Here is a 27,201-nt window from a genome sequence, read left to right as displayed (position 1 = left end):
ATCATGATTCATGGACACTCCAGTTTCTGTGTAGTCCAATCAAATCTATGGGTTGAGGGCCCCATCCCCAGGTAGGTGATGGAGCTTGGGATATAGCTAGAGCCATCACATATACCATTACACTTTACACCCTATAGCAGTTGCTAACAACATTGTATACACCTAGCCTTACACCTTGATACTTGAAAAGCCTCTACACCATTCCTTACATGTGCATACACCACAATGTATACCCTACACCACTCTACACCATACCAAACCCCCTTATAGAATTACATAAATTTGCACCATCTCTTACACATGCCTACACCACAATATATATCTTACATACCACAATACTATCATTTACATGCCTAGACCACAATAAAATTAGTAATGTGATCCATAGAGATATGAGCTATGCTCATGCTTTTATACTTAGAAGAGACTTTTAGACTTTACAACTTCATTTGCATATTGTAGCCTTTTAGACTTATACATGATTCCTTACTCTTCTCAATGTATAAGACTAAAATTTTCCTTCGGAGAGAGACTAACAAGATCAATAGCAATTCATTATTTTTAAAAAAATCCTTACCTTGCAAAAGGAGTATTATGGGTATATGTTTGGACTCTTGTATCATCCCCTTCAAGTAAAGACTATGTTAGCATTTAATTGAATAAAGAAATATATTCATAAGTGTGAGTTTTACAAACCTATTTTAGCATGTATTTGCATTTATAATGTATCCAAATCTTGCACAGAGGGAGCATGTGCTTCATTTGTGGTAGTTGTTTGGTCAATATCAATCACACCATTATCCTCTACAATATTATAGATTTAGTGAGTCGACATGTGACCCAATCTTCTTTAAGGGTGGAACTTGTCCTGCATTCATAAAAATTAAGAACTTAGAACATATATATTAGAAAAGCACTAGACAATTTCTAAATAAGGCACGGCATTGGCATGTTGAATACATACTTTGGTGCTCATAAAATTGTGCACCATATAGCTCAATGGACCTTTCTACAATGGTCTCCATTCTTATCACATTGAACATAAGAACCTCAGTTTGATGTTTACATATATTCCCTATTTATGACCAATCATAAGTACAATATGCCCAACTACAATCAGCATTTCAAACATGGTATCAATAGCCATCTATTATGCAACTTTGTACTGAAGCATTACTCCTATCATCGAAACAAGCTTCACATGAGAATTAGGAATTTGTTTTGCTCTTTGAATAGAGTTTTGCACAGCCTTAAGAACATTAAAGTTCTTCTTGAAACCAACGTCTTTTAGCACATCTTGATACTGATAGTACACATGAAAAGAGCACGCCAACTTCTCAAATAATCAATCAATGCATGGACCATGTAAGTTACGTCACTCACTAAGAAAGCAACTCTTCAAAACCTAGTGGTAAGACTCAATGGTACCATTTTTTTCTTACTTTTGGGGTTTGCATGAGGGATATCCAATATCAAAGGGTTATCTCCATCACCATAAAGTTAATAGAAGATGGTACTACTAGGATTCACTAAAGCCCATTTATGGACACTTATGGTATCATCTGAAAGCAATTTTTATAGATAACACTTTTAGCTTCTTGGCAATATTTAATATGTCATGAAGTGTCAAGAAGGTGTCTCTTGTAGCTTATAACGTACCTACAATAACACTTTTTTAACCTGATGTCATATGCAAGTAAATTTTCTTATGCTTTTAGCTCCCTAAAGCTATCATGCTTTGGTTTTTTCAACTATCCTTCATTGTGTTTTTCTATCCACTGAATACGAAAGTTTGTGGGGGCATTGAATCTCTTATTTTTTCCCTTGATAAAATCAACAATGCAATCCATGGGAATGTAAGCTATTCTCATGGTCTCATATTTTGAAGAGGTATCCACTATCTTCTCCCATTGTTAGAATGAAGCACAGATGGGCACTTGTGGCATTACTGAACTTTCATGCATGCCTATGTTTAAAATAAAAGATATTGGCATTTTGAAATATAATTTCATAGTAGTTTTTCAACCAAAGGATGCAAAACCTAGCTCTTGTTGAATAATGTTAGTAGTTATGGATTGAATTGCCAAAATTAACCCTTTTTTGTGCAAAGTTACACTTAAGTACACCTTGTATAGATTGCGTTAGAATAATTATTAAAATAATAACAAATTCAAAATGAGCAATGATGCGTAGCTCACCTTGGTACTCAAAGTATAGATATAATGAAAATTTGAACATATTTTCACAAAATGTTTTACATTTTCATAGATGAGATAATATAAGAGCCATGCCCAATGATATTTTGGCTATGGACCAATGACTTCCTTGATAATAATTCTTCAAATGCACTTTTCTTTACATGTAACACATCACCAAGGCCAATCCAACAAGAGATACAAAAAGAGAGGGATGTCCGCGTTTAGTTAAATGAGCACAATCCTAAAGAACTTTACAAAAAATATGGCAACATCAAATATGTTGAGTGAGTACACCTAGTAAAAACACAAGAGCACAATTAGGATGGTGTAGTAAAAGATCAATACAAAGCATCATGCTAATGTTGACATACCTATCACTCAATACAACACTATCAATAGTATCAAACCACTTGAATGTAGAAATAGTTTTAACAACATCAACTGGGCATATAAGAATATTATTTGTGTCTTATGGAAGACCAAAGGTATTGCCAATAATAACTATAAGCAAACTTGAAATATAGCCCACAGGGTTCGCTTGAGAGAGAGAGGTGCCTTCATGCTTCTATATAAATCAATGCAACCTATGCTACCATCCTTGACATTTCATAGAAACTAAGACTCTTGATCTATGGCCTATGAATGGGTAGTGTTGCACCGTGCCATTTTTTGATGTAATTGATGGCCACCTCCTTTAGTTAACCTTTCAACTCATTCATCTCTTTGATTAGGGAATGGGGAAGAAAAAAATCAAGGAGAAGCCTGTCATGTAGACCCAGGTTGTAGTAGAATATTTAAAGAGGGCACCGAGGGTCATGCAAACGAGGTGGCACCTATCCCTTACGTATGCCTCCTCCACTCTTCCTCTACTATGGCAAATACCAGTTTCATGGCCGTTGGCTTCCCTGGTGGAACTCATAGCTCCATCTCCCACTTGTGAACACATGACTACTTCCAGATAACTCAATGGCCGTTGGCTTCCCTGGTGGGACTCATAGCTCCATCGCCCACTAAGTCTTGTGAACACATGACTAATTCCAGATAACTCAATGGAAGCGGCTCTCTGTGCTACTCAGGGAGCTACCAGTCAGCTCCCACGCGGCTTGCTTCACAGCAGCAACATGTATTAATATTGCTCGTCGTTGATCACGAAAGGGTTGGAAGCTGCCAGCTTAGCCATTGCTTACAGTTGGTCTTGCAGGAAAGTTGACGTAGTTCAGACTCTCACGACCAGGATGATGTTGATGAAAGGATTTTCAGCCAGATTTAGTCTACCCTTCTCTACTTTGCAATGCTTTCCCTTCTTATTGATGCTGATGACGAGGAGTTGCTCCTTCTGCTCATCTCGTTGGATTCTCCCATTGATCGATACTCTTGTATATTTTTGCTTAATGAGACCAGGAAACTCCTCTGATAGTCCAGTAGTGATCAGTGCAATGCCTAGCCTCCCTTAACCACCCTCAGGTGCTGTTGCAGACTGAACTACTCCTCCCTCCTGCGTACGTGCAGACAGTTCCCATTTGTAGTAGCCGCCATGAAATAATCAAATAGTTCTCGGCATATATATACCACCAAAGCTTCAATGCTGAATATTGTAGGCCAAAACAAGGCGCTCGCCCACACACACACACACATGCTTGTGCTCAAATTGGGATGCTAGCATCTTTTTAAGACTACTAGCTAGCATAGAAGAACATTATTGTAGGTCACAGTAAAAATGAGTTTCACCTTAGAAACATCAGCTAAAAATGTTATAACTCAAAGTAGAAATGACTAGCACTCTATGCTAGAACACTTTGCAAGAATGAGTCTTGAGGGTGCATGCAAGGCAATGGTGTTTCCTCCCCTCCTCCTCTGTCCCTCTCTCTCTCTCTCTCACTCACTCACTCACTCTCTCTCTCTCTCTCTCTTGAAACACCTTCCCCAAAACCTTGGATTTACTTTCCTCAACTACTATGATATTTGTGTCAGACCCGCATAAGCATAGGTTTTTGGGTACATAACAAGTACTGACATATTTTTCACAATCACTCTATCTAGCATAAAGGCTAACTACCACAAAGTGTATCACATGGCACACACACACACACACACACACACACACACACACACTCTCTCTCTCTCTCTCTCTCTCTCTCTCTCTCTCTCTCTCTTTCTCTCCAACCAAGCACTCAATTGCATATACACATTGCACTATTCACATAAAGGTGAGGATGAATTGAAACATAATGAGAATGGGATACAAAATACATAAAATGCATGAGAGAGAGAGAGAGAGAGAGAGAGAGAGAGAGAGAGAGAGAGAGAGAGAGAGAGGTGCGGCACATTCAATTAAGGTGGCTTAGCGAAGATGCAAGAGCTTGGGGAGATAGATGAATCTATTCAAAAATAGAGAAAACAAAGAAAAAAGGGATTTAAACATGATAAAAAAAGGTTTGAGATTCATGGTGTGCTTGCCATGTAGGCTTGGAAGCCTTTTTATCAGGTTTGCTTCTTGACTTGGCAAATCATTCAATAGGAGATAGTATAGATTTTCGTTGTTAATGTGAGAATGGAGAGACTGGTATAAAAACATGTTTTGGTCACACACACACACACACACACTCTCTCTCTCTCTCTCTCTGTCCATATGTATAGATCCTAATATTAGGCAACATTAAGACGCTATGCTAATACAAAAGAAGACTAGCTTTTTTTTCTCCCTATGTATGGCAAGACATAAAATTTTGGCTCTTGTATGGCAGCACAACCTCCATGCCCTTCTTTAGAAACCAACAAAGATTTGAACTAACGTGCCTGTGTAATTCAATCCACACCCAAAGCACTGCGCACCGCATCCCCAAAGGCATAATAATATATCTACTATTAACTTAGAAACACCAACAAATATAAAAGAAGAAAAAAGACCAAGTGTGGGCCACGAGGATGTGGCATTGGTAAAAGAATATCCTGAATGAGAATATGCTGGACGAATCCAGATTCCAGACAATAAAAAACGCAGGAGGGAGAGAGGAAAAACACTTAATTTTTGGCTGGTGGCTCAAAATTCTGCAGAGACAAAGACCAAGAGAAGAGAGAAGGAAAGGGCCGAGCATAAGAGCAAATATGGTGGGCAGCAGGCAAAAACCCAACATACTGGTAACAGGGACTCCGGGCACAGGCAAGACGTCTACTTGCTCTCTCCTCGCAGACGCAACCCAGCTGCAGCACGTGAATGTGGGAGACCTTGTGAAGGAAAAGCGCCTCCATGATGGTTGGGACTCGGACCTTCAGTGCTACATTCTCAATGAAGATCTGGTACGCCTTTCCCCTTCCTTAAACAGGCCCTCTTTTTTTGGGTATAATCTTACCTCGTTTGAAAAAGAGATTGCTTTTCCGCCTGCATAAGGACGCTGTTGCACAGCTTTTTGAAAAATTTCCACATCCTGTTTAGAAAGAATTTTATTCTCCCCCTTTCTCTTGTTACAGTACCCAGTGTTCACCAAAAACTGAGGTTTAGTGTCAGGGGAATTGGTAGATTCAGATAAAAAAGCCTTCACAAATTCGAGGTCAGTTTCATCATAACACTACCAGAAAACTTGCAGATTGCCAAGCTGTTAGAGAGAACTTGACAATCGCTGAGGCTGAAGGTTTCGATATCTGTGACCAAAAATGTTTTCAGTGATAACTACCAATACACGATCAAGGACCTTTCGAGGGGATGTATTTTGCACTGCCACTCACATTACTCCCAGAATTGCCAAATCCTTTCAGAGGCAACAGATTCACGAAATAGACACCATCTGTTAGCTGTACATGTTAGTTCTCTTGGCTGTGAGACCTACGATTGAGTTGCTGGGGGATGTCACAGAGCTTTGACATCTATTGTTCATGTGTGGTTGGTTTGGTAGTTTCGTCCATTGTGGCTGGATCCTTTAGTCCAAAATTTTAGGTTGTACTCAGGGTTTCCGATCCATAAGACCCTAGCACTCTTTCTTTTTTGCTTTTCATCCAAACACCACATTGTGGGTCAATCTGTCTCTCTAGCAGTGACCTCATTTTTTCGCTCACAGCTCGAGGCTGCGATCTTGTATCTTGCCCATTGCTTTTGCTGTTGATGCCTTTGTGTATACAAGCATTGTATGTCAAAATGTTAACTATTATTGAAGAAGATACTAGGGTTGCTACAACCATTGGAGTATGGATAGTATACCTATGAGTTTTATATTTGATCTTTGTAGGACATCTACAAGGGATGTGTTTGACGGATAGGGAGCAATGGAAGCGCAATGAAGATGTTGTATACATAGAGAAGTGAACAAAAGAACAAGAATGGACAAGCTTAGAAATGAACTCGGGAAATGGAATCTATATATCAAAGCACAACTAATTGAGTGCTCCTAAACTTCCTCTCTCTAGTGTGTGTTAGTAGATATTTGTGTCTCATATGGTCATCTCTTGCTTGTGAGCCTCAGTCTAAGTTAGATGAGGACATCAAGAGCTTTGATATAGTTTTTGTCTATTAGTTTCTCCCTTTGAGACACTTTACATGGACGTTCCATCATGCATACATCTTGGCAGCCCTTTTGTATCAACATTTAGGGAGGCATAGGTGCCACATGGCAAGGGAGATAGGCTCGTTTTGGGGAGTGGAAAAAAAACCCAAATCTATGTCTGTCACTAGTGCCTTGCAAAAGCACATTGTGACTGTGGCCCCTCATGGGGGCTTAGACTAGGAGCAAAGACTGCTCTGCATCAAACAACCCATCATGACTTTGGATATCAATCCAAGCTCGAGGATTGAAGTGCTAGACTGTTGACGCATGTAGAATGCCTCCATCACAATCCATTGCATCATATGAACGTATGGTTGGTATTAACATGCCCAACTATTGCTTGCTCATAATTCTTTGGTTTGGGGACATCTGAGAAGCAGGAGTACCACTCTACAATAGGACAAGAATATCCTTGCTCTGCACATAGTACCATGAGATAGGTTTTGAAAATGGGGATGGGAACAGGAGCGGGGATAAAAATTGTCATCCTTTGTTACCATGAGAGGGACATCTAACATGGGGATGGACTAGGACAGGATGGAACTGGGATGGGATGCTAGAAAATTGCCATCCCATGTTACTACTCTGTGCCAATTCATGCATTGTAGGAGAATAGGTGTTGATGTTGGGGAGATGAGGGAGTGCCACATCCCGTATAGGTAAACATGCTAGGCATTGGTGTAGCCTAGCCATGCCATTGAGAAGGTGGCTTTCCTCTCTAACATGGAACCACCATTTGAGTTAGCCAAGGACGAAAGAGTCGATGGTGCAACCCTCTATCCAGTAACTAAATAGAATTGACCAAGGCACCAAAGAACATGCTGACCCTCTTGAGAATCGAGATCGGTCATCATCATTGTCCATTGGTTAGCATGATCACCACGGATTAAGCATGACATCATCTCATTTAGATAGCATAGACATGGGCCTGAAGTCACTAGAAAGCGGCCACCTAGAGAACTTGATGAAGCATGTTGGAAATCACCATCATTGGAAAGAATACTCAAGGAGCACCAAAGATGTGGGAATCCGCAAAGCTTCGAACATGGTTGAAGCAAGAGGATGATGGAGAGAGAGAGAGAGAGAGAGAGAGAGAGAGAGAGAGAGAGAGAGAGGATACCTGAGATTTCACAATTTCAAGCATAGTTCAAATAAGCACATAACAATGGGATTCAATAGTAGATGGAGTGGTGTATGAGACATGACCATGGGTCACACACAAGCCCACTCTAAATCATAAATGAAAGCCTAGGGTAGGCCCAGCTATCAAAATGCCAAGTCAATAGGATTAAATGAGAGTTGATGTGGGTTTGAAATATGGCTAGAAAAGGAAATGCAGTTGCAAAAAATGCAAGTCAACATACATTTCAACCTCAACAATCATGGTGCAACATACCAGTCCTCAACACACAATTTGAGGAGAATAAACAAGCTGCAGCTTAGGAAGTTGACACCCAGACCATAGGTGCTAGGCCTAATAAATACAGAGTTGCCACCCTTGGCAACTAGAGGGGCTCTATACCTGTCAATAGAGCCATTTGACTTTTGTTTAGTTTTAAAAATCCATTTGGTACCTATTACCTCCTTCCCAAAAGGCAAGTCACATAGCTCCCAAGCGTCATTTTGATGGATGGAGTAAAGTTCTGCCCTCAATGCTTCCACCCATTCCATCTACTGAAAAAGTAGCTTTATGACATAAGGGTTATTCATTGCATTTTGTAGCCACCAATGCACATGCAAGAAGATTACCTTGTTCTTTGCAAGTGGAGGCTCATGTGTGGGCAGCCAATGGAAGAGGCTGGTTGCTACGAAGTATGTCGAGCAGCCAATGAGAGACTCTTTTAGGCTGTCGGCGGATTTCAGCCCTGGTGTTATCATCATCATTGGGCTGCTCATGGGACAAGGTATCAAGCTGCTGTTGTGGCTGTAAATCAGGTTGATTCAGCTGTTGTAATGAACTTGTATGTGGTGGAAATAAAGGTTGAGAAGGAGGATCAGCCATAGAACCAATTAACAAGTGGTAATAGGCTGCCAAAGATGTTGGAAGCATCAATAATAGGCTATTTTTGATAGTCGCACAAAGGATGTGAAGCATTTTTACCAAAGATAACATCTTGGTTGAGAATAACCTTGTTGGTAGAAGGTTGATAAAGCTTGTAACATTTGCTTTCAGCACTATATGCAATGTTAGCTTGTCCCTCTTTTGAGAAGGCATGTGAGCATACACCAATGAAACAAATATCCTCATATGAGAAATAGAGGGTGTGTAACCAATCCATGCCTCATAAGGAGCAATGGTGTGCAAAGCTTGTGTGGAACACTTTTTTAAAACATAAGCGGCACAAAGAATAACATCGAACCAAAATTTGTTAAATATTTACTCTTCATCTTGCATCTTGCCATCTCCATTAGCAATTGATTCTTCCATTTGGCTACTCCATTTTGTTGTGGGGAGTAAGGGACAATACATTGATGATGAATACTGTGGGATGCACGATACTTCGAAAATTGGTTTGCAAGATATTCACCCTCAGTGTTGGTTCTAAGAGTCCAAATGTGAGAGTTTCTTCGGTTCTCCACTATGGCCATAAAAGTCTTGAAGCAAGAGAGGACTTCAGCTCATATACCCAAATCAATCGAGATTTGTCATCAATAAAGGTGGCAAAATAGAGTAATCCACCAAGAGATTTGGTCCACATAGGATCACAAATATCACTATAAAGGAGATGCAATATAGATGGAGAATCAACATGAGCACCCTCGGGACAAGGAAATCAATGTATCTTACAAAGTATGTAGCCTTCACAAATGTGAGTTGATGGTAGGTAGACTTTAGGAAGATCTCGAACTATATCCTCTTATTGGAGCTTCACAATGAATGATAGTTAATGTGGCTAAGCTTTTGGTCCCATAAATGTGTAACTTGGAAATAGTCTTTTGTTAATAAGGCAAGATCAATAGAAGTTTTAGTAAGCTATTGATCATATATATCAAGATGATAGAGGCCTTTAGTGAGGGTGCCTATCAAAACAATTCAAGAAGAAACTTGCATTCCCTGGACACATAGTTTCAGATTTGAGTAGTTTTGCAGCAGTTTCTCTAGGTAGTCCATATGGATTCAGTCCGTACAGCAGGCGTTAGGGACCCACAATTGCCCTCTCTTCGACTGAGGCAGAGTATCGGGCGGCGTCTTCTACTATATGTGAGACAATGTGACTTTGTAGGCTCTTGGAGGAGCTTGGCTGCCCGCAGACATGTCCTACTGTTCTATAGTGCGACAATGAGAGTTGCATTGCCTTGGCCAAGAATCCTGTGTCTCATGCTCTGACGAAGAATATGGAGATCCAGTACCATTTCATTGGGGAGAAGATCTTGGATGAGACCATTTTGCAATATAAGAGGACAATCTTGCAGATTTGTTTACCAAGATGCCTTCCCATGCTTTACTTTGACAACACTCCAGATCCCTTAGCCTTCTACCGAGTCTAGAATCTAGGAGAGGGTATTAGAGTTTAGCATTCCCTGGACACATAGTTTCAGATTTGAGCAGTTTTGTAGTAGTTTCTCTAGGCAGTCCACGTGGATTTGTCCGTACAGCAGGTGTCAGGGAGCGCAGGTGCCACATGGCACAATCGGCCAGTTTGTTGTAGTCGGATAGTGCAGTCAGACAGCTGCTGTCCAGTTAGTTGCATTAAATGCAGCCAACCTGCATTATTTTTGGCATTTTTCTTGGCCTATTTATTGACCTTGATTTCAGCAGTCTCCAATAGTCGTTTTTACATATTTTAGGTTGCAAATTGTGGAGACTACCCTCGAGGTTGACAGAGACTGAGATCTTCGAGGTGGAGACATATGCAGATATTCTCTCTGCACCCGTGTATATTTTTGCATCCTTATACAACATTGTTCACTATAGATTTATTGCGTTTCACTGTCTCTTTCTCTCTCTTTCTCTTCTCTCTTTGTTCACTCTTTGTCTTGGTCATTCGCTTCCGCATTGCTTCACTCTGACAACTTGATCATCATACATTGCATTTCCAAGACATTTGAAAAAAATGACTCGAAAGCTAGAAGTTGCAATTGCTGAAAAAGAACTAAGGTTCTTGATGATGCTAGACCTATAAAGAACATCCTGCAATGTCATAGGAGTGCCTAAATCAGAGAGAATTTGCAGATAGCCAATGTCTTTAATTGTTTATGATGCATTGTTGGCACACACAATTGTGCCCCCCGAGGTACATGAGAAAGAGATGAAAATAATGCTCGATAAGAAGTGATGTGCTTAGCATCACCACTATTGAAATATTAGTTGAAGTTGCATTAGTGATAAACAATCATTATGAATAGAAGGATCATACTAACATTGAAAAAGCTACTTTGAGGCAATGCGTTCATGCATTCATTGATGTTGTGCTTTAGTTTTTGGCAATAATCACACCTCTTTGGTTTGAAAGTAGTTGTGGGAGCTTTCGCACAACCGCCAAGACCCACAAACCGCTTATTGCTTCAAGCGTTTCAAGCGAGCTCTAATGGCTATCTCTCACCTAGCCGACGCGCCGTCGATCCTAAGAATGTAATGAGCTTACCTTGATGCCGATGTGAATAGCCTCCTCCCTCGCACACCTCGGTAGCTCCACGATTCTTGATGCTAGCTCAAGCATCCTCAAGCCTTCTCCATCTCCAAGCTCCATCCTCCATAGCCGTGTGCGCGAGAAAGGAGAAGAGAAGAGAAGAGAAGAAGAGAAGAGGAGATGGTGAAGAGCTTCATCCTCTTGATCCCTCTCTCAAGAGCACACACAAGCAAGAAGAAGAGAAAAAGAGAAGAAGAAGAGAGCTCTTGTTAGCCACACACCAAAGAATGAGTTTCCATTTACTTTTTGAACTTTATATACAAACCCTAAAATCCCATGGGCACCCATCCCCTTTTTTACATGACTGGCCATTGTGGCAAGGTCCTTTTTCCATTTCCCTATTCTATCCTTATGCCTCTAGCCTATATCCGTCTAATATTTTACAATTGGTACAGGAGGGAGCGTGGTGCTCTTTTACAAGAGTTTTTCAAGTTTTTTGAGACGCCTTTCATTTAAAATCGTGCCTTTGGTCTCGGCTTAGCCTTTAGAGGTCCGCCTGCGTGTCTTTGCTCTTCTTCCATACTTTTTTCACTTTTTCCTTCATTTTCCATCATTTTCCGCCATCTCGACTTGGGGTTAACATTACCCCCCTCCGAGATGGGTGCCAGTCCCATGGTACTTCTGTGTTGTTGTAGAGTGGTAGGCACTTGGGCAATGATGGTGTAAAGGGAAGGGCCACATGTAGATTCAGGTGCGTGTGGAAACTGATGTTTGTCGGGGAAGCCAGATGGATAGCGAGTGGTTGACGGGGCCTCCGAAGTTGGTGGTTTGCCGCTTGCATGATGTCTGAAAGGAGAAGGTGCGGTGCTCTTCCTAAGGGGAGTGTTTACCTTACTGTGTTAGTGCAGTGTGCTCGTGCTAGTGGAATGGGGAGGTGGGTCTAACTGCAGGAAAGCTTGGGTGATGTCCCACACTTGAGGATCCCATTTGTGTTAAGGGAGGTGCGGTGCAAGTGGCTTAGGGTGACAGGTCTAACCATAGGCGAGTGTTAGCTCCCTAGGTATGTCCTGCCCTTGATGTGCCCTAAGCATGAAGTGGGAAAGCAAAAAGGGCTAGGGGGTTAGGGGCGGAGCCGGCCAACCAAAGCCACCGGGCATGCCTAACTTGAGAACCCCTAGATCCAACGATGGTGCTCTATGTGGTGTTTAAGTGCTTCTGCAAGTGAGTGCTTGTGTGCCTTTCCTTTCATGTTACTCTTTTCTTTGTTTTTTTTAATTTTTTTAAATTTTTTTTTAAAACAATTGTGGAATGATAGCCAGGCCTAATTGTCTTCATCTGAATGAGGAGGGGAAGGGGGTTAGATGGATTTGCTCAGAAACTGGCGACTTTGCATGTAATCTTTCAGATTCATGCGGACATGAAGAGAAGTGGTGGAGAGGAAAGGGTGATTGCACCTAGTGAATTGGCTGTCATTCATATCTCCTAGGAGGGCTAGGCAAAAAGAGGGGAGGAGACTAGCCCTCATCATAAGACGAGCCATGGCATAGCTGTTAATAGCGTTAGGGTCAAAGAAGAGGGGAGGTAGGCTGCGCTCTTGTGGAGTCGGGTCCTGCTTGAGGAGTAGCTTAAGTAACCTAAGATAATTACAGATTGTTACAAAGGCGGGGTTAGGGCATGAGGAGAAATCTGCAAGAAAGCGTGTCATAGAATCATCTAGGCTTTCAGAGGTAAAGAGAAGGACATGCTCGAAGGATACTATATTAGAGTTATAAATAATAGGGAAGTCGTACCGCCCGTGGAGGGTGGCATCAAAATCCACCCCTACCCTTCAAGGGTATGCCATGTAGGTATGATTGTTCCACTCGAATGGCAGGGTGTTACAAAACGCCATCCAGGCGAGCATACTGATGTCGCATACTCGCCTCCTCCACAAGGGTTGGCTTTGGTAGCCCTGTACAGTGTGTGGGACTTCAAAAACTTTGTTCTGCCAGTAATCAGCCGCTTCTGTGCCCCAAGAGGTCTGGGTTTTTTCTCGCTCTTCTAGCCATCTTTGCCCCAACCGGCCACCGATCGCGATCACCTCATCCATCACTTTGAGTGGCAAGACCCTCCGTAGACTGTTGGGTAGGAGAAAACTAAAGGTGAATGGATCATTTCCTTGTTCTTGTATCTCCCACAGCACCAGTTCTGCGTGGAATCCCGCGGAGAGATCATCAAGGCACGGTGGGAGGGGTGCGGACGGCAGTACGACTGGTTTGGCTCTCAGCTGTTTCCTGGCTTTCTCTACTAGCTTTCTATGTCTTTCCCTAGATGCGGCTTTTCTTTCCGCAAATGGGTCCTCTTGTGGTGGCTCTTGAGTGGTTTATCTGAGTGAGTTCCTTTAGTTATCGAATACAAACCTCAATTTATGATCACTCAGTGCGTGTGTCATTTCTCGTGCACTTGTGCTCAATTAGGCTTTCAGCTTTCTTAAGTGTACTTCAAGTGCGGAAATTCAATGTGAGTGCAGTAAGCAATTCCTCAGCGTCTTACGCACTCTCGCTTGTTTCGGGCCTGATAGGCTTGTAGATCAATTTTCTGGCCGTTTTGTCAGGGTTTAGGGTTTTCTTGTATGTCGCCTTGTTTGTTTTCGGTGAATCAGGTTTTACAGCTCAGTGGTTAGCGTCTAAGTCCTTGGGTCTCGCAACTGCCCACTTCTAGCTGCAAAGCGGCTGCGCACTACGATTTTTCCTATTACGTGTGCCAGAATCAAGTTTTGAGCGCCCGAAGGGTTTCAACAGTTTGCGCTGCTACGTATTTGCCGGGTCAGGTCAAATTTCTGAAAAATTTGATAAAAAGTTGCACTCGGATCAATTGGTCCGAATTGCTGGGTCTAAGTAGGTCACTCGGACGGGCTGAGGCACAGGGCCGAGGGCTGATTTTTAGGGTTTGACTCGGACGGTTTTGATTTGGACGGGCCGAATGGCGAATTCGGACAAGGTGACTCGGACTGGCCAAATGGCACTTGGGCCGAGAGCCGAATGTGGAAAGTGGCTGAGGGTTGAATTTGAGGCTCGGACGGATCGTTCGGATGGGCCAAGGTCGAATGTGCCACGTGGCAAAAAGTTTTGACTCGGACGGGCCGAATGGGTTCACTCGGACGGTTTGGATTTAGACGTAGGGTTTGGCCGAGTGGGCCGGCTAGGGTTTGTTGGCCGAGTGGGGACTCGGCCCAGAAAAGGCCACTCGGACGGGCCGAATGCGGCGCACGTAACCCGTGCGAACACGATTTTGATTGATTCACCAGATGTAGGCAAGCACCATGGCCATGCACTTCTAGATCCTATCTAGGGGAGTAGAGGGAGAGATTCATATACCTGAACGGGCCGGTAAGTGCGTAGGTGATGCGATCGAATCGATGCAAATTGGAGCTCTCTATCTCTCTCTCTCACTGAAATGGCACAAATGAGCTCTCTCTTGGCCTCCTGGCTCTTATACCCCTTCCCAAGTGTGGTGTGTTGCTCCCAATCACTCACTTGCCGATCTTAGGTATCACTAGCGAGCATTTTATCCATTTTTGCACGATTTTTGCCCTATTTTGAAATAGTAAACCCTACCCTTCTCCGGTTCGATTTCCTAATTCTAACCTACGCTAAATGCAACAAAAATTGAAGGCAAAAAACTGAAATAGATTCACCATGTTTTCCAATCATCAAACAACCAAAATATCCCAAAATACTTGCTTGTTCTGAAGATCAAAAACACCCAAACTTCCTATCTATCTCAAGCTCCGTTTCGGGAGTGAATCCCCTACTTAGATGCTCGATATGAGGCGGGTAAGTGCTCAAGCTTAAATTCGTTGGTCCCGGCAACGGAACCAAAATGTGGGAGCTTCCGCTCAACCGCCAAGACCCACGAACCGCTTATTGCTTCAAGCATTTCAAGCAAGCTCTAATGGCTATCTCTCACCTAGCCAACGCACCGTCGATCCTAAGAATGTAGTGAGCTTACCTTGATGCCGATGTGAGTAGCCTCCTCTCTCGCACACCTCGGTAGCTTCACGATTCTTGATGCTAACTCAAGCATCCTCAAGCCTCCTCCATCTCCAAGCTCCATCCTCCATAGCTGCGCGTGCGAGAAAAGAGAAGAGAAGAGGAGATGTTAAAGAGCTTCACCCTCTTGATTCCTCACTCCCACACACTCACTCCCTCACACTCTCACACTCCCTCTCTCAAGAGCACACACAAGCAAGAAGAAGAGAAGAAGAAGATAGCTCTTGTTAGCCACACACCAAAGAATGAGTTTCCATTTACTTTTTGAACTTTATATACAAACCCTAAAATCCTATGGGCACCCATCCCCTTTTTTACATGACCGGCCATTGTGGCAAGGTCCTTTTTCCATTTCCCTCTTCTATCCTTATGCCTCTAGCCTATGCCTGTCTAATATTTTACAATTGGCACAGGAGGGAGCGTGGCGCTCTTTTACAAGAGTTTTCCAAGTTTTTTGAGGTGCCTTTCATTTAAAATTGCGCCTTTGGTCTCGGCTTAGCCTTTAGAGGTCGCTTGCGTGTCTTTGCTCTTCTTCCACGCTTTTTCCACTTTTTCCTACATTTTCCGCCATTTTTCGCCATCTCGACTTGGGGTTAACAGTAGTACCTCTTGTAGGATGGATAGAGCTGGACAAGTATGGGAGGATATCTTCAATGTAGAATGTGTTGAAATAGAAGTATTACTAGCATGAAGGTTTGTCTCTTGCAACAAAAGAGACATAAGCTGGTCAAAAGTATAGATAACTTGATTTTCCATAGTTACAAACCACAAAGTAGTTGCAAAGCCTTCACAAAATTTGGGTTGAAGAGTAATAGAAGCAAGTTGATTATCTGGGACTACATCCATATTCAATAAGTGCTCTTGAAGGTCTTTGATGCCAATGACATAGGCATGTGTGTTAGCTCCTTTTTTCATGTGAACACCTAGTTGCATACACAAGCGACTTGGATTTCATTGTGCACTTGATACTATTAGCAGTCATGCGGTCTTGTGTGGTCATCTCTTGCATGTGAGCCTCAATTTGAGTTAGATGAGGACATTAGGAGCTCTGACATTGTCTTTGTCTATCATTTTATGTGCTTTAGGCACTTTAGATGGAGGGCACATTAGTGCATTTCTTTTTTGGCACTTTTAGCCACCCTAGGTGCTCACTTTTTGGGGCTGGCCACTTTTGGCCTTAGTTTGCCTATATATAGGCAGCTTGCCCTCCCACTCTCATTATCCATCATTGATCCTTGATGATCACCCAGCCTTCCTCATTCTCTCATCCCCTTGCTATCGTCTGGTAACTACATTGATGTGTAGAGCTACGTGTTGGGGCTGACTCTTGCAGCCTTGTACCTTTAGCCATTGCAATCACATTGTTCCTTCTCTCTCCTGTGTTCTCTCTTGTCTCCTTTCCGTGTTCACTTTCCTCTTTTTGTTGTGTACTCGGAAGCAAGTTGTTCCTGTCCATCCTTGGTTGTTTTGCATACTTGAATGTGGGAAATGATGCCTATCTTCACTAGTAAGGCAATCAAGGCATGCGCTTGGAAATCACAGCTGCTTCATTGGATTTGCTCTTGAGTGGGAATTAGTGTGAAAGATCAAGATGACTCGGTATCATGAGGGCCATCTCTCAGCATGGTGGCAATGTTGGTGGTTGTGGGAAGCCCACCTTTACTCCGTGGCCATCACAATATTCCACGAATTTTGGGTGACAAGAGCTTGTTGCGTCATGTAAGCCCACATAGAATAATTGGTGCCATTGTCATCGGTGCCAAGCATGCCCGACAAATCATTGTTATTGCTCGTCATTTATTATTATTATCAATAATCAATAATAAAGAATTATGCTGAAATGAAGAGAGAAAATAATCCCAAAATGATGCTGAACCATTGAGAGAAATAATGCTGGCTGCTTTGGGGAAGTCAAATAATAGTGAATTTTCTCTTACTGATTGATTGCTGAGGAGAGAAAAATATGCTGTGTGAGAAAATTTATCAGCTCAAATAAGCCTGAATTGAACCAAGGCATCAAATTTTAGGTTTATAAATAGTGGATATTAATGGCTTTCCATTTATGCCATCTATTATATTTCACAAAACTTGCTTTACAAGCTGTAGGAAAATTTCACAAAACTTTTCCAGGTTCCTGACTAGTGCCTTGTCAACCTGAATTTGAATGAAAATGCAGATTTAGGGCTATATTCCCATTCTTAGCATGCTCTTTGCTTGAAGAAGAAAAATAAAGACAGATATAAAAGTGAAAAGAGAGAATAAATGCAGGCCTATAAAAGCATGACTGTGTAAATGGCAGTTCAAGATGGTGAAGATTTAGTCTGGAGGATGATGTCCAGATGGTATCATCTGAAACTAAAATTTGTCTTTCTAATATCTTCATGGTTCAGAACTCTGGTAAGGAATTGTCCAACATCTTATACTCTAGTGATGTGTTTGTGTCAATTGTCTTGGATTGTGTTTAATTGATGGAGTGCATTTGAGAAAGTTATGTGATTGTGTTGATATCCTCGCTAAATTAGAATACAAACAAAATCAGAGTGGCCTACCTAGTCTGGAAGCCTGTTATATTCCACAAGACATCTTCCTTAGCTGGTATCTGGTGATATACTGTAAAGTTGGTTTGCCTATCCATTGAAAGATCAGATCTTGATATTTGTGTTTGTAACTTTATGCAACTTTTAGTGTTCTTGTGTTGTAAAGGCAATAAAGCAATTCAAGAATATTTTTGAGTGCTGATATGTCTTCTGTGAATATAGTCAACAACAGATCCACCTAGCTGATATGATTAGGAGGAATACCTCATTTTGACTTTTTGCTTTGGAGATAAATTGACAAAACATAGTTTGAAAGATGAGAAAGAATCTTAGTTTCTGTCAAGTCCCAAGTGTTTTGAAGGTTTGTATTTGCTTCTTCCTACTGAAACAGCCTTTTCTTCAATAATGCTAGACATTTCATCTCAAGGATGCCTTCTTTTGAACTTCAAAGTGGTGCAATGACTTAAACATGCTATGGAGAAATCCACTAAATTTTAGTTTTTCATTCTTGAAATTCAGCTCTGTGACGAGTTAGAAGACATGATGAGGGAAGGTGGATGTATTGCTGACTATCATGGATGTGACCTCTTCCCTGAGAGGTGGTTTGATTTGGTTGTGGTGCTTCAAACTGACAACTCTATCTTGTATGACCGCTTATCAAACAGGTAAAATTGGACTTTTAATGTGCGTTTCCTTGTATTTAATACTCTCTCAAGATTATAAGAATTTATGCTGGATTTGTATTGTCATCTGTTCTTGTTTTATGTTGCATGTGTGAATGAGCATGGATATGTATAACTCCCCTAGGAAAGTACGATCCATGTCCATGTCAAAGCCTATGTTTAGTGTGTAATTTCTTTGAGAGACTTTAGCGGTCAGTGTTAACATCAATATAGATGCAGGTTGTGTAAGATACTATTCCGGTGTTTGTCCTGATTGTTTTGGGAGGGGGTAGATGATAATGCTAACTGGTTGGGATTTGATTATTATGGGTTGTGAGGGATTCTGTTTTCAGATCTCATTGGTGGGCTCTAATATTTTGTTTTGCAGAGGGTACACAGGCCAAAAGCTTCAAAGCAATATGGAATGTGAGATCTTTCAAGTGCTGGTTGAAGAAGCACATGAGAGCTATCGCCATGACATTGTCATGCAGTTGAATAACAATACAATTGAAGACATGAGCAATAATGTAGAAGTACTCAAAGCATGGATTGCTGCTTGGAGGCCGAGTGATGCGTGAGGTGTAACTGGCTGCAATCGATACTACTTTCAAGAATAAATTGTGTCGACTTTCCCCATTATGTACTTGCCAACAGTCGGTGTAAATTTTTGTTTTGGTTTGGAGACGTATAATGAATGATATTTAACCAAAGATAGTGGACTCTTTGTCATAGGCAAGCAAGCGCCGTTGGTGGGCTTTGGCTACTGATCAAATTTTACTTACTCTAGACTATATGGTTCGTCAGGCTTCGATTCCTCCTTCCATTAGCACTTCAGCACAAAAGTGAAGCATCCTCCCTCATGTGCCCAAGGTGGGAGAGAGTTGGAGAGATCCCTAATAACCTGACCCTTAAGCCCCACCTTTGAGTTGATACCATTGGAGTGGTATGGCAATCCCTTTGCAGGAATCCTTTGGAATTAAGGCTTTTTATTAAGTGCAGATTAGGGATATCCTCTTCCAAGTATTGGATACTCTTGGTTCTTTGATAGGATGCTAGGTACCTATACTTGCCAAGGTAAGCCTTGGTCCTCTCAATGCTTTAGCTATCACTTTATCTTCCATGTTTCAAAACTCCAAAGTTGCTCAATTCTTTTCTTGCCTTTATGCTTTTGTGCTATCATCTATTAAAACCCATTTCTCCCAGTATTGGCCTTAATTTGTCTCTCAAAATCCTTGGCAATCTTCATTAGCTGGTTTCCCTTGTGTTTCTTTATGCGATCCTTCAAGCATGCTTCCAAAATGTGTATGAAATGTAATATTCTTTTGTAATAAAGCTTCATTAATCACATAGAATATGGTTTTTGTCATACCTTGTTGATGTGCCTCCTTGTTTCAATTTCCTTCTACACTCGTTGATTTGTGTCTTCCATTGTATTGATTTCCTTTCATACTTCCTCTTGTACTTTGGTTGTTATTTCCTTGACAACATCTTCAATATTTTCATTGGTTGTAAGCACCTTTGTTGCTAGCTTTTTCTTTAGGTTTGCCAAGTGTATAAGGCACTTTGGCAAGTAAGTCTTTCAAAACCACATTCTTTGCTTCCAAGTTGCGGACTTGTCGATATAAATATAGCTTCATTATCTATTGAGAAATGGTTTTTGTTTTACCTTGTTTATCCATCTCTTCGTTTTGATTTCCTTATGCACTTGTTGATACTTCTCCATTGCTTGATTTCATTTTGAACTTCTTTTTGTATTTTGGTTGATATTTCCTTAATTTATTGGTTCTAGCCACCCTTGTTGCTAGCTTTCCCTATGTTTTCGCCAAGCATGTAAGCACTTCGACAAGCAAGTCTTTTCAAAACAAGATTCTCTATTTTCAAGTTGTGAAGTGGGCGATGCAAATATTTTGTACATGGGCTCCACTCTCGATTTGGCTTGGATGGTGATACCAAGATTGTTAAGAAAGTCTTTGGGTCATCTCGTTTTTAGGGCTAGAGCTCAAGTCTAACCCTCGGCCCTAAGTGCTTCCCTTGCATCCTAGGGGGAGACGATGATAGAGATTAAAGAGTACTCATCTAGGTATAGATAAACTTGAACAAACTCGTATATAAAGGGGATAGGGGATACATGAAATAGAAAGAGGAGGTGGGGCTTATAAACAAAGAAAATTGCCTACTATTAGAAACACAAAGAGAGAGTGGACTGTTCTAGAGAGAAACAATAACTTCTAAAGATAGAATGATGGAGTATGAGCTTATAGCTTGAGAGAGAGGCAAATTGATGAGAGACAAACTACTAATTGGAAATACAAAGAAGAGAGTGGACTATTTTGAATAGTGAAACGATAGACTGCAAGCTAATGTGGAGACAAAGAGACTTGTAATTGGAAGAAATAATTGCTTTTACGAGAGAGAGAGAGAGAGAGAGAGAGAGAGAGAGAGAGAGAGAGAGAGAGAGAGAGAGAGAGAGAGAGAGAGAGAGAGAGAGATGAATTGACATGATTTATTAATATCTACAAGAGGTCAAAATGGCATATGAGGGCATAAGTTACAACTCTGGGTAAAATGATGAAACTGTTTGGAGATAAACAATACAATAAAAGAAATCTAAATCTAAATGTTGAAAACAAAGGAAACTAACTGGTAGTATAAGGAGGGAAGGGTAAGAAACGAGTTTTTGGAGCGAGCTTTTCTAGGCAACCTCTATTTCTTGTTTCACATATTCCACTTATTCCTCCTTTTCTCTTGTGCACATATCAAGCACCACTACCGCCCCTACTGCCACCACCATCTTCACCACTACCACCACCACCTCCATTGCCGGTTTCATTACCACCTCCACCACTTTCACCACTACCATCCCCTCCCATGTTTCTCCCCCCATGTTAATCTCTCTCTCTCTCTCTCTCTCTCTCTCTCTCTCTCTCTCTCTCTCTCTCGGCAACTTCTCGCTTCTTCCTCTCTTAAACTCACCTACTCTCTCGCTTGCTCTCTCTCTCTCTCTCTCCTTGTGTCACCCACAAATACATATACACCCACTCTCTCTCTCTATCCCTCTTTCCTCTGTGTGTGTGTCTCTCTCTCTCTCTCTCTCTCCTTCCCCCCCTCTCTCTCAAATATAGCAACTAATTAAAGGCACACACACACACACACACTCTCTCTCTCTCTCTCAATTAGCAACTTTTCACTTTCTCCCTCTCCTACACACCCTCTCTCTCTTGTGTGCTCACGAATACACACATACACATTCTCTCTCTCTCTCTCTCTCTCTCTCTCTCTCTCTCTCTCTCTTATACACACTCTAAATTAGCAACTTCTCTCTATCTCCCTCCTCTTAAGTTTCTAGGGTCATCCATCCGGTTTTCACAACCCTCTTATTATTACAAGGGTCAAGGGTTTGCATGAGGTAAATTATCTTAAACACTTTTAGCTGTTAATATAAGGATGAAAAGAATACACATTGTTATCCCACATGCATATATACATTTATGTACCTCTCACTTTTATGTGCATGATTTGATATTACATCCTGATATATCACTTCCATTGTGTACATATAAGCAAAACTACATTGCACATGTTTTTGCTACTTTCAATTGAGCATTATTGTGTGGACTTACTACAAGAGGATGGGGTATCAAATAGTTTGTTACACTCACTGCAGTAACATGAGATATTTATTGTTTTTCACTTTGTTCGAATAGTTAATATCGAGACAACAATATTACCTCATTGTTACTCAATCCACTGTGCACACATACATTCACATGTATGCATGTTTCTACACTCCACCCTTCCTTAGATATTTTGCACATGCTCTATTTACACATCTTGTAGTATTGCAATTGAGCAAATGCCTATAGAGAATCTCTTTCACTTGCACATTCCTCTCTCTTTCTCCTCTTTCCTCTCATTCTCATTTTATTGCGCTTGTAAATAAAAAGAATCTAATAATTCTGAAAGTACATATTTATTATGCACATCAAATATCAATTGAGTTCCATTGTTTGGGGGGTGGAATTGGTGATTCCTAACAAAGTCTAGGACTGAACCGCGGAAGCACGCTAGCTCGATCAAGTAGGGAATCATGTGCTCTAGAAGGATTGTCCATGGGGTTTCCCTCAAATGGGGGTGGGCAGATAAAGGTGTTGGGTGGGTTCATTTGCATCTTCTCCATGCTATCATCCATAGATAGTGTTGTTATTGGGATGAAGTGCGGCCAATCAATGTCGTCAAAAAATTTCATGAAAAGGGGCTTTGTGTAACTCCTTCTGGCAGAAGTTGTTGTGGGAGTTGCTATGCACTTTTCTTGTCCATATTGGAATACAAAGGTTGGTGCTTGCTTTGACGACTTCGCACGTTCACTTTTAACCAATTGGAGCAACTCACTTAAGTTGTCTTCCTTCATGGAGCTCTAGATGGCAATGTCAAACAATGTAGATATTTCCTTCAAAAACATGGTGAGCCCTAGCCGCAAAATCACCCAATACTTGCCCACTTCTAGGGGCTTCACTAGTAACTATCCCTTTTGCTTTAGCCGCCTATGTAGAAGCACCCCATTCATATCCAATATGATTAATTTTCGGATTGTGGGAGGTAAGCTGTACATGCACACGTGGAAGGGTGAGCACCCATGTATTGTTATGACGAAAAAGAACACTATATTACAATCAGATATTGTACAAGTTTACGTAAAAATGTTATCTTTGCACTTAGATATCTTTCATCTTCGGCGAAGAGATACAGACATGCAATTAGTCTATGAATTTAGCACTACCAATGCAAAGTCACCACATCCTGCATTGCAATCTAAAATGGTGTCCCCTTCTTTTGTGTATGTTTGCAAGAACGAGCTCCAAAAAGCCCTACCACGTTGCATGCCACCTACAACATTTGGTAGTCATATAATGTATTAGGAATCTACTAAATGTTTACAAAACATATCAACAATAGTTTAACAACATTGGATCTCATATTGACCTCTCATTGGGGATCCTGATGTATCTCGCACCCACTCATTCGTAGTAATGCCATCTTTTGTGAACTTCGGAGGATGATTCCATTTTAAGGGATATATGAACGCATGTACGCTAGAATATATAGCACATGTACCTGCATTTAAAGATTGAAATACTAATTTTAGTCATTATACTCACTAAATGGAGACAACAAGTGTGATACATAAATAGTATCTAGCATGAGCATATCATGACTTTAAAACTCTCACCTCACAACCTCTAATGACACATATAGGTGTCTCATAATGAATAACCTGTGCTATGCGTAAGGCCCATCACTTCTGCCCTGACTCCATCCATCGGTATCCATCCTCCACAACCTCCTTGACAAGCTCTACCATGGAGTGTGTTGTGGCAAGGAACAGTAACATCCCTGCGTCCTTGAGAATACGATAAGCCAGATATATGGCATTGATTGACTCTGCCTCTGTATGGGAGTTCCATGATGGAATTACATCCCCCAATCCATGCACGGCACTATCTTCAAGGAGACGAACCACCATGATATCGCATGCTGTGTTTGTGGTTTATTCATCAACCTAAACCACCTTGTTTTGGTTGACCTCCTCCAATGCCTCTACCAATCGAGAGAATGCCTCACTTGGCTGATCATTTCGCAATGCATGTTCGATCTCAAATGGGTTGTAGAGAACAGTCTGCCACTCCACCTTCGCCATCATAGTGGCATGGGAGACATCGACTTGCAAGGGGTCTTCCATGGGACTTTCAATGTTGTGGACCTTTGCACATTGACTCCTTGATTAGTAACATATTCTTCGTACTGAATGCTAACGATAGATAATATTCTTCTTACATGTTTGTTTACTTGCATGTGTAGTTGGAACATCTTGCACTATTGTAGCTTCATGGGAGATGATGTCTTGCAAGTGGAATTCCATGTGACTTTTAGTATGGCCCTCTGTATGATAAATTCATAATTAGCAACATATTTTTCGTTCAAAATGTTATTGTAGATAGTATTATTGAGACACATTAGTTCACCAGTGTTTGTGATTGGCACATCCTCCAGCATTATACTAGATTGAAAATCAAAAATTGTATCCCCTCTGCAAAAACACAAACCATTCTTATTGGCATTGTATTATGGGGGAAAGAAAAAAAACCATGAGTCGCACTTGTTTACTGGTAGCTACCATGTCCCGTAGCATGGCTAGTCCGTGTTCTTGCATTCTTTCCTTCTCCCTACACAAGGACACACATCACTATTAACATTATATAATGATAGAAAATTTTAAAGATCTGACATCATCCAATCATGACATGTGTGGAATTCACAAGCATAGTTTCTTTACCTCTCTGCACATGCGCCACGTCCGATGTGACCTCAAATCCAAGACACTCAATTCTTCTACCCTCTGCATGTTACTTTGGTGATGAACAAGAATTATGTGCCTTCATATAATGAGTTTTATACAAAAGCAACCTTACCATCTTGGTGCTCTATAATACATGTGTCAATTCCATGTGATGCCTTGCTGCTTCTCGTCATTGTCGTGCATCTCTCTATAGCAGTGTGTAAGGTAACATTCTCCACTACAAGATCTGGAAGAACTTGTTGTATCCTTCTATCCATGCCAATGTCACGGACCTCCTCGGTGATGCCTTCCATTGCGATCTACTCTTCATTGGTATCAACGAAGGGACCTACATGGTTTGGTGGTTATGATTCATATTCAAGAAAATATTTTTACTGGAGGGACACAAGAGATGTCTTGGCTATAGTGCTTCAAAATATCAAACCTTTTAGGCGTGGAGAAACCAAATTAATTGGTGATGAGGGCTGATCTTTGCTTGGCCTCTCTTCAATGATATTGGATATGCCCTTGCTATTGTGTTTTCTTTTTATAGTAAGCGCACTACTAATATCAATTTCCTGTGAACCCATCGTAGTATCTTCATTAGGAGACAAAAAAGTGCAATATAATCCTAAGAATGCAACTTATTTCACTTACCATGCCTCTGGATCCTTGTGTTTGTTTTTTCCTTGAGTATTTTTTGTATACAATTTTCTCATTGGAGGGGTATTCACCTTTTGGATAGCCGAGGAAAATAGGGCATCTTCGATATACCTCCTCATCCCACTATTGCTCTATCTGGTAATCCTCATACATGCATTGATACTCTTGCACATTTGCCCAGTCCTCACACTCTCATGGCAGAGTTTGTGTAGCCCTCCTCTCTATATGCCCGTACATGAACCTGACTTGCAAAGTCACCATTACAAATCTTGAATGGATTGGCAAGATAGCACCACAAACATGCTACTAAAGAAGGATATTGTGAACTACCTGTACAGAAGCCTCCATGCTACCAACTTTATTGACTTCTATGACTCTATATCTTCATCTGGCTTGAAATCATGGAAGACAATGCAAAACATTTGCTCTCTATGCTCTCTTTATCTCCTAGGTGTATTGGAAGAACAAATCGTGTTCCACTCGAATGTTATAGTAGTCCTCCCAACTCAAAAGCAATCTCTTTCTGCCATCTTGCAACATGGCCCAAAAGGTCTTCGAAATGGTGCATTTCTATCTGCTCGAATCAAAGATATGTTGTTTAATACCGATTCATCAAACTTATGATGCACATAATTTAGATGAACAAGAATAACCTACGTTCAGGCATGCCCATCAACGTTCAAATTTTCCTATTAGAACTCTCCATGGCCTTAATATCCTTACGTGATTTGCCTCGTTTAGCTTTGAGGATGCCAATGTGTATACTCTCTCCTCATTTAATACACCCCCTGTCTTGAAGCCCCACTCCAAGCATGAGATAGTTCTGCATTGACAAAAACATTGTTACTTTGGACAAATGTAGTATAACTATATATAGATGGCAGATACAAAGAGGTAGCAACATACAAGATTGGGGTCTGCAACTCTTGGAAAATGTCGAGTTTTCTTGACAAGATTTTCATTGACACTATAGTACGCCTCACCTCACTTGATTCTAATCTCAGAGTCAAAGAGTTGTGTCCAATTCTATTCGATTGGTTGCACTGCCATATCATACTCGTCCTGCACTTGGTAATTAGGGACAATATCATTGCATTAGAAGATAATGCATTAGGAAAAACATTGTTAAGATAGCTTGAAGAACTACCCACCTTCCACATAATGTGGGCCAGTGTAATCAATGTTGTCTTGTACCATGCGAGAATGGGCACCGGCTTTCTGTGCGCTTGCACCCATGCCTTTGCCTCATTAGTTAGCTTGTCAAAAATAGTTGCATGGTCATCTTGCCCTAGCATCCTTGCTTCACAAACAAGGTCTGGATACGAGGTATGGACAACCCCCTTTTGTGCCAGCCTGTGTACATTCTATATTAGGATCTCATGAATATGGTCCATTGCATACCTGTTTGTATGAGAAATAGCTGAAAAAATCTCCCCCTCTGCCACACTTGTCACTTTCACAAGGCTATAGTCAATGCGCACATGTTGCCTTGCATTATCTAGAAAGGCTATTGCAAACAATCAATTATGTTAAGGATTATGTAAGAAATAAACACATTGTAGAATGTTAAGGTCGTACAGTTTAGGGCCACTCACATGTGCGTATCTCATTCATCCATGCTGTGAGCCGATGGCTACCAACCCAAACATAAAATATGCAATTTGAAAAAA

The 27,201-nt window shown here is 41.2% G+C and overlaps 1 protein-coding gene across 1 annotated transcript; it reads left to right on the top strand.

Moving 5' to 3' along the window:
• The first annotated feature begins 5,216 nt into the window (after nucleotides 1–5,216).
• Nucleotides 5,217–19,244, top strand: AAK6 (P-loop containing nucleoside triphosphate hydrolases superfamily protein). Its single transcript, XM_087673213.1, has 3 exons — nucleotides 5,217–5,495; nucleotides 18,392–18,537; nucleotides 18,923–19,244. The coding sequence occupies exons 1-3, from the start codon at nucleotides 5,304–5,306 to the stop codon at nucleotides 19,110–19,112; spliced, it is 528 nt and encodes a 175-aa protein (XP_087529339.1). The 5' UTR covers nucleotides 5,217–5,303; the 3' UTR covers nucleotides 19,113–19,244.
• Nucleotides 19,245–27,201: the final 7,957 nt, after the last annotated feature.

Source organism: Lygodium microphyllum, chromosome 30 (assembly GCF_053477565.2).
Source record: "Lygodium microphyllum isolate KBCC chromosome 30, Lygodium_microphyllum_v1.1.10, whole genome shotgun sequence".
Lineage (NCBI taxonomy): Eukaryota > Viridiplantae > Streptophyta > Polypodiopsida > Schizaeales > Lygodiaceae > Lygodium > Lygodium microphyllum.
Note: the sequence above shows the minus strand (reverse complement) of the source record. Positions and strands in the feature narration are given on the sequence as shown.